Source organism: Xyrauchen texanus, chromosome 22, assembly GCF_025860055.1.
Source record: "Xyrauchen texanus isolate HMW12.3.18 chromosome 22, RBS_HiC_50CHRs, whole genome shotgun sequence".
In the NCBI taxonomy this organism is placed as follows: Eukaryota; Metazoa; Chordata; class Actinopteri; order Cypriniformes; family Catostomidae; genus Xyrauchen; species Xyrauchen texanus.
The window spans coordinates 26856686-26870321 of NC_068297.1; the positions used below are offsets into that span (position 1 = coordinate 26856686).

General features: G+C 42.0%; 1 protein-coding gene across 6 annotated transcripts in view; it reads right to left on the reverse strand.

Annotated features, from left to right (window-relative positions):
- The window catches only part of dtnbb (dystrobrevin, beta b), a 66791-nt gene that overhangs the window by 42879 nt on the left and 10276 nt on the right, over positions 1-13636 (reverse strand). For 5 of the 6 annotated variants that reach the window (XM_052153723.1, XM_052153724.1, XM_052153719.1 and 2 more), the window contains exons 7-10: positions 12097-12251; positions 11870-11975; positions 9353-9519; positions 8051-8175 (exon numbers count right to left, since the gene is read on the reverse strand). In XM_052153723.1, the coding sequence (XP_052009683.1) occupies positions 8051-8175; positions 9353-9519; positions 11870-11975; positions 12097-12251 (553 nt within the window). The remainder of the gene's footprint in view (positions 1-8050; positions 8176-9352; positions 9520-11869; positions 11976-12096; positions 12252-13636) is intronic. The other variant, XM_052153721.1, reaches the window with a different exon arrangement.

Below are 13636 nucleotides of genomic sequence, written 5' to 3' on the forward strand. Positions count from 1 at the left end.
AGAACGGTCAGCACGCGGACATCGCTTCGTGTTAGTCCTAGTGGATTACGCGACGCGATATCCGGAAGCAGTGCCTCTGAGCAACATCTCCGCACGTAGTGTTGCAGGGGCACTCTTCAAGATAATCTCCCGGGTGGGGATTCCGAAAGAAATCCTCACCGATCAAGGCACGACTTTTATGTCACGAACACTTCGCGAACTTTACGAGCTCTTGGGCATCAAATCGATTCGCACTAGCGTTTACCATCCTCAGACAGATGGCCTAGTGGAACGATTTAATAAAACGCTCAAGAACATGATTCGTAAATTCGTACACGATGACGCTAGGAATTGGGATAAGTGGCTAGACCCCCTGTTGTTTGCAGTACGAGAGGTCCCGCAAGCCTCCACCGGGTTCTCCCCGTTTGAGCTGCTGTACGGGCGACGCCCCCGCAGTGTCCTTGACGTCATCCGCGAAGCGTGGGAGGAGGGACCTTCTAACAGTAAAAATGAAATTCAGTTCGTTCTCGATCTTAGAGCAAAACTCCACACACTGGGGCAACTAACACAGGAGAATTTGCTCCAAGCTCAAGAACGCCAACGCCGGCTGTATGACAGGGGTGCTCGGCTACGGGAATTTGCACCGGGAGATAAGGTACTCGTATTACTCCCAACATCGAGCTCTAAATTACTCGCCAAGTGGCAAGGACCCTTTGAGGTCACACGACGAGTGGGGGATCTCGATTATGAGGTTAGACGTACCGATAGAGGGGGCGCGCGCCAAATTTATCACCTCAACCTCCTGAAATTATGGAGGGAGGAGGCGGCCTCTGTGACGCTGGCCACGGTAGTTCCGGAGAGGGCGGAGCTCGGACCGGAGATAAACAAAAACTACAATCTCAACACTCCGGTTCCTTGTGGAGACCAACTCTCACCGCGGCAGCTCACAGAGGTTTCTGAATTACAAAAAGAATTTGCGGACGTGTTTTCCCCTCTACCGGGCCGCACAAACATCATACAGCACCACATCGAGACCGAGCCGGGCGCGGTGGTGCGTTGCCGCCCCTATCGCTTACCCGAACATAAAAAGAAAATAGTACGGGAAGAATTAGATGCGATGCTTGATATGGGCGTAATAGAGGAATCCCACAGTGATTGGTCCAGCCCGGTTGTTCTTGTTCCCAAGAGTGATGGGTCTGTTCGATTCTGTGTGGATTACAGAAAAGTCAACGCGGTGTCTAAATTTGACGCGTACCCAATGCCCCGTGTTGATGAACTGCTCGATCGGTTAGGTACTGCTCGATTTTATTCGACCTTGGATTTAACGAAGGGTTATTGGCAGATCCCCTTGACACCAATGTCCTGTGAGAAAACAGCCTTCACTACGCCGTTTGGATTACACCAATTTGTGACGCTTCCTTTCGGTTTGTTTGGGGCACCAGCCACGTTTCAGCGACTCATGGATCGGATCCTCAGACCGCACACCGCGTACGCCGCTGCCTATTTAGATGATATTATCATTTACAGCAATGATTGGCAGCGGCACATGCAACATCTGAGGGCCGTCCTGAGATCGCTGCGGCGGGCGGGGCTCACAGCAAACCCTAAGAAGTGCGCGATTGGGCGTGTGGAGGTACGGTATCTGGGGTTCCACTTGGGTCATGGCCAGGTGCGTCCCCAAATTGATAAGACCGCGGCGATTGCGACTTGCCCTAGACCTAAGACCAAAAAGGGGGTGAGGCAGTTCCTGGGGCTGGCTGGCTATTACAGAAGATTTGTGCCTAATTATTCGGACGTCACCAGCCCGCTGACTGACCTCACTAAAAAGGGGGCTCCAGATCCGGTCCAATGGTCAGAGCAGTGCCAACAGGCGTTTACGCAGATTAAAGCTGCACTTTGTGGGGGGCCGCTTTTGCATGCACCTGACTTCTCTCTCCCTTTTGTATTGCAGACGGACGCTTCAGACAGAGGGCTGGGGGCCGTACTCTCGCAGCTGGTGGAGGGAGAGGAGCGCCCGGTGCTGTACATTAGCCGGAAACTCTCCTTAAGGGAGACTAAGTACAGCACCGTGGAGAAGGAGTGTCTGGCCATCAAGTGGGCGGTCCTCACCCTCCGGTACTACCTGCTGGGGCGGGCCTTCACCCTCTGCTCGGATCATGCCCCACTGCAGTGGCTCCACCGCATGAAGGATACTAACGCCCGGATCACCCGTTGGTATCTGGCCCTCCAGCCGTTTAAGTTCAAGGTGGTCCACAGACCGGGGGTGCAGATGGCTGCCGCCGACTTCCTCTCCAGAAATGGGGGGGGAGTGGTAGGCAGGCCGGATGACGCCCCGGCCTGAGTCGGGCGGTGGGGGTATGTGGCAGCGGGGGCGTGGTCAAGCGCCCGTCCGGGAGAGAAAAGCGGTAAGGGCGCTCACACCTGAGCTAAATCATGTCTAACACCTGTCTCTAATTGCAGTAGAGCGAGGAGAGCGGATAAAAAGCCGGCAGCCACAGAGCATGGGGAGAGACCGACAACGAACTCAGCGTTCAAGTGCAGAGAATATTGTGAATACTATTGTCACTAAAAAGGGGAATTAAAAAGGCTTACCGTGTCCTGAAGTCTTGCTTCCTGTCGTCCTTGTAGTAGACAGTGCTACAATCCTATGTGTTTATTTACAACCCACCGGCTACACAAACAGTATATCTGCTAAAAGTTCATTTTGTCAACTTCTAGAAGTGCACTAGCATATACATAGCTTCAAACACTGCTGAAAAGACTTGCATTGCTGGTTACCAGCTTATGTTGAGTTTTGGTGCAGATCCCCCAGCATGGGATGCTTTTGTGCTGGTTTCTCCACCAGGCTTTTAAACTAGACTAACCAGCTTCATAAAAAGACAATACTAGTCAACCAGCTTCACCAGCTAAGTTTGGCTGGTGAAAAGCATGGTAATAGCTAGACCAGCACCAAACCAGCACTAACCAGAATAACTAGCCTAGACCAGCATGGGAATTGCATGCTGGTTAAGCTGGTCTTTTTTAGCAGGGAAGCAAATATGCAGGAAATAAAAGCTACAAAACACCCATTTTTATTCCTTGAGGTCTTTAAGACTGTGAAAATGTGCTTCACATTCTAGACAAGCTCTGATATTCATTTATTCTAATTTGAGTCTTTCATATCTCCAATTTTCACATGGCTAATTAAAGCAAGTATTAGTAAAGACCTTATACTGGCTCTGTTCATAAATAGAAGGCATTATTTAACAGGAAAAATCTACAAGACTTCCACACAAGGACTATTTAAAAGACATTTGAAGCGAATGCTATTTGAGTGGTAAAAAGGATATTTCAAGAGCAGTTTAATTGCTTTGTAATATGAATTTGTGCACTAAAAAAAGAAAATGTTGGCAGCAGAATGAGAGTTGGCAAATGTGCCCTTCGGTCACAGTGAGTTCAGAGATAATTTATCGTAAAGACAGAATCTATTCTAGGTGTTAATTAGACAAAAGATTCCTGGTTCTTTCATAAGACTTCTTATATTATAACTGATTTAAATGCACATATTTATTTAGAAAATAGTCTAAGCAAACATTGGTGTGACAAGGAGAAGGGCATGGCTGGGCCGTAAGGATGCACGTCTGTCGCTAAAGACGGGATAAAGACGAGCCAGAGGCACCAGTGAGAGTGAGAGAGGGACACACACGGCCTCTGTGTGTTTGTGTCTATGTGTTTATGTTTAAGTTGATTTATGTCATTAAAGTTATGTTGACTGTTCTGCTGGTTCCCTCCTCCTTGCCCTGTTACACTGGTGCCGAAACCCGGTAAGGAGGAGGAAGGCACTGTCATGGAGTCTTCGTGCTGCCATCTGCCAGGGGATAGAGTCGCCGCTACCGGCCGCTGGGAGTTGGAGGAACCACTGCCGTCCACCAGGGGAGGAGCGGCTGTCCTCGGCCAGAGACCAGGCCATGACGTGTCCGGGGATCGGCAAGCAAGTTTTTCTCTCCTCTCTCTCTGTGTCTCCCCCTCACATGTTCCCTCTCCCCTCTCCCTCCCCTCCACTCTCCCAGGGCACCAGAGAGATGGGGAAGACCTGCCAGGAGAAGGACGGCTGGAAGGGTGACACCTCCCCTCCAGAAAGGTAGGTATGTCAAGCTGGAGCACGTCCATCACTTATTTGTCCTAATCAGCCGGGAGGGGGATAAAGACGAGCCAGGGGCGCAAGTTAGAGAGAGACACGCACACCCAGCCGCAGTGTGTGTGTGTGTGTGTGTGTGTGTGTGTTTGTTTATGTTTGTTTAAGTTGAATGCTGTCATTAAAGTTATGTTGACTGTTCTGCAGGCTCCCAGCTCCTCCTTGCCCATCCTGAACTCTTTTACAATTGGCACTTTAACAGTATTTTGAAGGTTTTTTGAGCCTGATTTCAAGAAAATTCCATGACTGTGGCGATATTTTGCAAAATTATATTATGTGGCTCCTTACATGTATCTCAGCATTTCCGAGGTGAAATTTCTTCTGTTTGTGCTTAAATCAAGTTACATTTTCTCCCAGATTTTAAGGTTTTAAAGGTTAATGCTCTATCAATTCTTAAACCTAAAACTAACCGATAGTGTCATAAAAAGCAAATGTGAGATGAACAAGCAATTGCTGAAACATCCAAGTCATTTTGTGGTGCATCTATGATATGTTCAGCTCATGGCTCGACTAGCATTGTCTTCAGGACTTGTGCTATAGTCCTTAACATGGCAAATACAACACTCTGTCAGTAGAGCTGCTGTGTAATTTCGTCGGAATCAAACAAGCTTGCAAATGTATTTTTTATTGAATGCAAAGGTTAAAATATATCACCTGGTGGTCTGATGTCACAAGACAGTATTGTCTGAAAAGGGCAAAAAGTAAGAGTTAATGAACTGATAATCTTTTACTTGTGATTTGTGTAAATGGAAATAAAAGTAATTGCTGTTGTAGAGCCTCTAGTGTTCATTTCACCAGCAAACTGCTGCGATACGTACAACAAGCTCAAAAATGTAGGTATAGTAACCTGTTTCTAAGAGACAGACCAGGTAGAATTTTTTCCAATGTATACATTTTAACCCTAAAGAGATGAATAGTGCTTTTGAAAAATATAATGTACACACACTGAAGACTCATTTACATCAGCATACTAAAAAAAAACTATTTTATTCTACATGCAGTGTGTATTTAGCATGTGTTAAGTACGTAAATGAGGTCAATTTGATTACATGTTGACTTTATTACCTGCTGGTGTCCTTTAAGGTTAGGTTTGATGCATTTCAGGTGTCACAAAAAAAGATTAGTAAATCATTCTATCAGCAAATTCACTATCGTAAACTCACTATCAGCCAAAAATAATGGCACTTGTCATCCACCATACCTCGCTACAGACAGAAAGGGTCAAAGAGAATGTCTGCGAGACAAACATTTGGTTTTAAGAGCTTGTGTGTCTCTATTAGGATACAGAGCAGCACCCTTGAGGGCATGTGCCTCAGGTACTATCAGCTGCTTCCATTAAATTTAAAACTCCATCAGTTTTAGTGCAGCTTTTCTCTGGCAATTCGGAAATGTCACTGGAGCATGAGAGTGCACTTTGGCTAGTATTTTCGTCCCCCATAGGAGGCTGTCTTCCTGGCTTGGATCTTAGTAGCGGTAGATCTTGTTTTTATATCATGTTATTGAGTCATATAAACAGCACTGTGCACATTGACTTGACTGGCGTGACCACTGCATTATTAAGAGTAATACTGATATTTCAGCAGTGTCCAGGAGTGGAGCTTTTAAAATCTAATGATTTTAAGAATTTAATAGTCTGAACTCTGCTGTTGAGTAGACAAATTCAGACAAAACAGACACTTCCATTCTCTAAATCTAATAGTGGATGACCTCTTCCAAAAGAATGGTTTGAAACTATACTGATATTCACCATTTGTAAATCATCTAAATGCTTAGATATTGTTACAATAATTAATTTATTCTCATTTATTCTCATCTAATGCTGTCTTAAAGTCAATGTGGAATAAAATATGACCCTATTTACAGTGCATTCTGGAAGGATTCTGATTTTTCCCCTTATAGATCTACGCTCAATACCTCATAATAGCAAAGTGAAAACAGGATTTTAGACATTTTGAAACTTTATTAAAAACAAAAAACGGAGGGGGGCCATAGTTGCTCAGCGAGTAAAGACACAGACTACCACCCCTGGAGTCGTGAGTTTGAGTCCAGGGTGAATCCAGCCAGGTCTCCTAAGCAACCAAATTGGCCCGGTTGCTAGGGAGGGTAGAGTCACATGGGGTAACCTCCTCATGGTCACAATTAGTAGTTCTTGCTCTCAATGTGGCAAGTGGTAAGTTGTGCGTGGATCGAGGAGAGTACCTACTAAGTAGTAGGAATTGGGCATTACAATTTGGGAGAAAAATTTCATATCGCATTGACACAAGTATTCAGACCCTTTCTATATCTTCTGAAGCGATAAGATGGATGTGGGTGAGAAACAGATCAATATTTAAGACCTTTTTTACTAAACATTCTCTCCCTCCCCTTTAGGGGGTGGTATGCACGAAGAATGCGAACCGCCAAAAAATAAAATAAGAATGTGAAAGTGAAAGTGGAAGTGGAGGTTGATAGTAAAAAAGGAATTAAAGATTGATCTATTCCTCACCCACACTTAACATGCCTCTTCAGAAGACACAGATTTAACGTGCTTAATGTGCTTTTGTTACCCATTCACTTGCATTGTGATGAACTACAGAGCTGAGATATTCTTCTAAAAATATTTGTTTGTGTTTAGCAGAAGAAGAAAAAACATACACATCTGGGATGGCATGAGGGTGAGTAAATCCCTTTAAATTAACACAGAAGAACTTCCTTTTGTCGCCGTCCATTTGCCACATTCACAGGTCAAACACTATAAGCAAAATTATATAATGTCATGCGATCATTATCCAAGCTTGTTATTCTTCACATGGCTCATAATCAAATAATGCTTTTAATTTATCAGAAAAATAAATGACTACTGTAAATCTGCTATACATTCCCTCTATGGGAGGGCAGGGCCCATTTGTTTATGGTCTTCATCAATCCTCAAATTCATGTGTCAGTAAATGAAAGTACTTACAGAGCAGGGCCAGTTGCTGTGACCGAAGGTCTGACTAGACTGATTCAGCTCCCTGATATTTATAATGCAGCAACCCAGAAAACTACACCCATATATATTTTTTTACACAGAATATCTTTATTCTTGGCATTTCCTAATTACATTTTCCCCCAATGACAGATTCAAAGATCAATATTCACTCTCAATCTGGCTATAAAAATAAGACCATAACACAGACTGAAGGACATGGTTACAATTATTATGGCCTGAATACTATACAGTATATGAATTGGAATATGTTCAAACAGTGCATTGCCTAATATTAACAATCTGCTAAAACTTCCAAGATTTTGCTTTAGGAAATGAATGATTCTGGTCTACAAAATTATTGCCATTTGTGCAAAGTAAAGGAAGACGATAATATAGGAAGGTGAATGTATTATGTACATTCTGTATTATATATTATGTACTTTATGTAGTAGAAAGCTTCTTAAAATAGTCCAGACTGGCCCTGTTTATACTCTGTCATTCAGTCGGAGGTGTAGGCGAGCATAAATAAATGAAACTAGGTTTTGACATTTTCTGAGTGGTGCCTGCCATGCAAAGCCCTTTCTTCATGTCAAATGGATTCCCTCAGTTGAATCTGGAAAGCTTTCCTTGCACATGCCTATAGTTTACAGTACTTTTATGCATTTAGCAAACACTTTTATCGAAGGTATGCATCTAGTTTTTGTGTTCACTGGAAATCAAACCCACAACACTGTGGTGGCTAGCACCATGTAGGGAAAGAAAATCCTGTTCCCTTAAAATACAGCATCCCATCTGATCTTTGAGTTTTTACAGCAGCATTTATTGAGTTGTTTCTTTAAAAATATCGAGAAACACAGTGAAATGAATGGGATGAAATGTGCAAGTACTAGTACACAACTGAGAGGACTGTGAATGTTTTAATTAAATCATCGCTCCAGAGAACTTACGTAGTGTGTGCAAGGTCCTGAGGTCTTTCAGCTGCCTCTGGGAAAACAGGGTGAGGGGGCTCTCCTATCGGCATACAGCCCAGAGACTTACTGATGGCATGGCTGAGCTTCTTTGCTGGAGATTTCTGCAAAAGGAGCAAAAAAAAAAAAACCCAATAATGATAAAACACTGAACTACCTCCCATTCTTCACCAAAAATCAAAACCAATTAAAAAATGTATAGTACTGTGACATAAAAGCGCAATATATGCATCTTTGATCTGCACATAAAAGTACTTTCTCCCCAAGTGCAGTTAGACAATTTTATTACATATCATTTAATTTAGAGTTAATGAAAAATACTATTTGACTCAGCATAATCCTTGCTATGGGTTAGAAAAATAAATCTTTATCGAGGTAGTAAGTGTGAGGGAAAAAAATCTCTTATGATTGGATTTGGGAGGCAGTGCGAATCGTTTCCCAAGCTGTAATTTCCAGCAGTGTGACTGAACTGAGGGAGGATACTTGAACATTAAAAATGTAATCATACTAACTCACTAGCTGAAAAACATGAACCCCTTGAAATCCTGAATTAGAGGAAAATGACTTTTAGCAGGAAACAAGAAAATTTTTATTGCTTGTGTGTCCCTCCTTCATGACAGAATAGAACAAGTTAAGCGTGTCCATTCTTTATTATTGCATAGTACTTAGTATCATAGGCTATTTAAAATATATGTACTTACACAACCCCCCCACCCCCAGAAAGCTAAATTATTTTAAGAACTATCCCTTTAATAGATACTGTGCATTATACATTGAATATTGCTTACTATTGTTTATTAGTGTGTGAAACAGAACGCATTATGGCATACATTTTTCAAACAATAATCTGTTACATTGTCATCACATAATATTACTGGGTTTGTCATATGAACTCATTGTGTGCATATTTTCAAGATGGACCAGTTAGCCCCTGCTGGTTTATGCTGTAACTACACCATACTGCAGTCAAATGGCCATTCACAAGTATCCTTGTATTTTTGCAAGAAACAGATAAATTGTAATTCTTTCATTATACAAGTCAAAAGAAAGAAGTTGAAAATCACAAGGTGATATTATTGGATAGAGTTCCCAGTCCAGTGTGCTCCGTTATGTACTGCACATTTTGGCAAATTTAGCAGGTCATCTGGGTATTACATACTGCAAATGTTCATACTATGCATACTATACATTATTTATACTGCAGAAGTAGTAATTGTAGTATGTTAATATGCATAAACATAAGTGTACTTCATAATAGCTTGATATCTTAAAGAGACATACCCATGAGGAGTGTTCCTTCATCTGGTGCTGGTTGCTATGGGGACCGCTGGCATGACCACGCCAGAAACAGCTTTGACAAAGCTGGTAGCCATGGCACTGTTGGCAGCGATACCGGAAACCCATCATGCTCTCACTCCGGCAGTACGAACATTCAACTGGATGGAAGACTGTGGAATAAACAAGGGTTTCAACAATAACAATGATAAACCTTAACAGTGTTTCCTGGTTGGCAATTCAATGGCAGCACTCTGCCAATGCTGAGTCCGCAGTGCCATAAATTATATTTAAGCCCAATTGTGAAAATTGTGATTTGAATGTTATGAGATAAAAGGTAAAATTTGTGTTCTATTGTGTTGTCTTTGTTTGCTGCACTCAAAAACAAAGATAGGCCCGAAACATACTTTACGCAGGTATGCGAACCCACGCGCGAGTGCTTGGCCAACACATTGCCAACCCGCAGTCCGGTAGAACACACTTGACATGCATTCTTGCTTTAATGTGGTGGAAGCAAACCTCAGTTCTCACAGGGGAAATACAGGTATCTGCAAAAGTTTGTGCAATTAAACAAGATGTGTAATTATTCGGGTTATTTGCTGTAAATATTTTGCCTTTAACATACTTGCTCAGCAATATTCTCTCCACACTGTTACAGTAGTTGACGTGAAAGAGAAAACTCACTGTAGAAGCGAAGAGTTCACACAAATATAGCACCCCTTGTGGCAAAACTGAGAATGCAATGTGTATTTGAAATCAAGCTTGCGTTACTACAAGCATCTACGCTCAAGAACCCGTGTAGAGTATGTTTTGGTTTATAAAGTTCAACTAGAGCAGTCTGATTCATGAACTAATAACTCTCGTGTCACAAGTCGTGAGCCAGTTTATTTTAACATGTCACTCAAAAAGGCTAATTGGCTTACAAGTTAATGGTTTGAGTGAGTCTGATAGTCAATTATGCAGAGTTTACACTACACAATTTTAAGCCCGATTTTTGCTCGCCGACAGTTTTATGCAGATCGCCGACAAAAGCCTGAAATCGTAGGCAAATCGGAGCTCGCTCCCATGAGCAACGATCGCAATGTATGAACTATCAAAGACGCAATTTGAGAGAAGCATTGACGCATCGCTGATGTCAGCGAGATATCAAGGATGTTAAATATCTGGACCTGTCTGTGATTCCAACTCGAGCAATGTGAAATTTGATTTGACTGAATACACTGCAGCGCTGACCTACAGCCAATGAGAGAGCAAGAAACGGGGCACAGGAAGTTTCAGTGGGAGGAGTCCTGATGTACCTGCTATTGAACATCAACTAGCATGGCTGCGATATCAAGAAAGTCTCACTGGACCGAAGAAATGGAGGAATAAATAGTGGAACATTGGCAGGAGCACCATTGCCTATTTGATGTTTCATCTGAACTGTCCCACAACCGGTTGGAGAAAGAGAAGTGTTTAAGAGAAATTGCCAATTCTCTTGGACAGTCAGGGAAACAAATAGGTAGATTTTTTAGTAGGAGGTACTTTTTTATATTATAACCAATAAAATATATGATGCCTTTAGGTGATTAAAAACATACACATTATATTCTAAAATGCATAACATATGATCATGCATTTGTTTTTGTATCTCGTATCACTTCTGATGTGTACTTTGTTGTGAAACACAATTTGGAGTCCAGGCAGAGTCGTCGGAGATTTGTAGATAGTGAAATGTCTTGTAATGTGTTCACCCTGTTGCTGATTCCTTGAGTAATTTGAAAACGATACGACTTCCATGACAAAACAGACAGTTATGTAATATGAATGGTACCACAATCTGACGTCTTTGAAAGTCGTGTAGTGTAAAGTGAAAAGTATTCAGCTGGTCAAGTGATCCTAACATGGCCGCCCCCATGAGGGGACCCTCTCCATGTAAAATAAAACAGCTTTACTGATATGACTGAGTCATCATCTCATTTGAGTCCACATGATTTTATACATCCGTTTTAAATTTTGTATTAATTTGGACTTAAAATGGACTGCGTAAAAGCTGAAGCATGTAAATTCCTTGCCACTAGCGTCACCAGACAGTCTTGCAAAAATAATGTCTCCCATATCTACCATTAGTTAAAAAAAAAAGAAAAAAGTGTCCTGCCCCACATTCATGGCTTTGTTTAAGTCAACGTTGCAGTGTCGGGCAGGTCGTGATGCTCAAACAGAGCAATGTTTTGATAGCACCAAAGAGCCACTTTGTTTACACTTTCCAGGGGAATCAAACTATGAATGGCTTTATTATACTGTAGTTGTCTCTATATGTTAAACTGGGATAGCAGAATCAGTGTTAACAATGGAAAGAAATGACATCAGCTTTGATGTTTGTGAAACTTTCAATCAATATCAGTACTGACTGGTTGTGCATAAGATAATGTGTACATAAAGATCCACATTTACTTATTTTTTGTCATAAATTCCATTTTAAAACATGAAACTATAAATAAAAAAAATTTAGTTTTAAAAATACATTGCCAAAATAAGACGTACCATTCTCTACATTAGCAAGTCGGTGCATGAGAGGTAGCCATACGAGGTACTGCGGGGGCGGATCTGCCATCAACACGTCCAAAAACGTATTCAGCAAGATCTTCTTCTGACGAAGAACAGATAAGACACTGTCAGTGAAAGCCTCTAAGATTCGAGACAGGTTGAATGAGATCCCAATCGTGTTAAAGGGACTCTTGCTGCTCTCTGAAGGAGATTATTGTACTCACCTGCTGAGGGAAGCATGTTCTCACAGAGTGCTCGGTGTAGCCAAACGAAGGGCCCTCGAACACTGCTGTGGGGAGCTTCAGCACCTCCCTCAGAAACTGGTCAAACTTGGCAAAGACCATCACCCCATTGGAGTCTGATATCTGGGAAAATATATCTAGAAGAGAAAGCATTTTATAAACGTTATCCTTATACCATCGCAGAAAGCTGTGAATAGACATTTAATTTAACAAAAATATTCTTACAAAATGATTAATTTACATATCAAATATAACGTATAAGAATGTATTATTCCATTAACATAAAAAGCAGCTTAAAATGTGACTTGGATGCCCAGTGTTCTGGAGAAATGCAAGAAGATGATTTTACAGACATTACAGAGATCCTAAACATTTGAATTGTTTGTTTATATGCATCACTGAAACATACATCTTATTACATTCAAAAACTCATCAAGGTCAAATCCATAAGTGCTGCACCTTTAAGATAATATGTCAAAACAGCACTGTGATGTTGGTGTAATTGCATTAAAGAATGTGCACATGATGAATGGAATTGCAAGCACAAAGATAGTTTTGCAGGAGGATAAAACAGACTTTTATTTTACTTTTCCCAAAAAGGGCTGATTGGTCAAAGGCACTATCCAGCGTTCACATATTGCTCTGTAACAACTGCACATCTGGGATTAGGACATATCAGACCAATCATCTGGGTTCCGCGAGCTATCTCTCCTGCTTCTTGGCTCACTATACGATCTCTACAAGTAAGCTAATAAAATAATTTCAACTCAAATCAATGTTTCATGTGTATTTATTTAGCAAATAGTCTTGTAATGGGCTGAATAATGAGCAGTCAGACAGTCATTTTTACAAAATAAAAATCAACAATTCTCTGACACAAACCGGAGGTTGATTTCAGCTGTTCAGCGATTTCTATCTTCTCTAATTGCATAATTTTAACGCAAATTAAAATTTGATGTCCATTGTGGCGGAACGATCCACCCCTCCGGCTTGTCATCATTGCCCCACCTTTTAGGCCTGCCCTTCAACCAGGCTCACGATGGGAGTTGGGCGGGAGAGCGAGAAGAGGTGCATAATTAATAAGCTTAATTTAGTCAGCGGTGAATGAAGCACACCTGATGGGAATAATGCTTCATCACCTCTGTCTTTAAAACGTAGATTGCACCTCTTTTTGAGGAGCCAGCAGTGACGCCGCCACCCCTCGAGGGGAGTGTGAGTGGCCGACTGACCCAGCTCGTGCCTGGACCTTCCTATTGACACTACCTCACCCTTTCACGGAGCCCCGTTCACCGCGAGGATGCCAGATTCCATTTATTATTCCCCCTTGGACACTTTATAATTATTGTTTCCAATAAATGCCTCTCCGAGGCTTGACACCACACCCACTGTGTCTGTCTCTTGCTCACCCTGCCGTGTAATAAGTGGGATATATTCACGTCAGGGTCCTCATCACCCTGTCTGGGTTTATTGTATGATAACAACCGCCTGACTGTACATTATCCCTTACTTACAATTGCAGTAT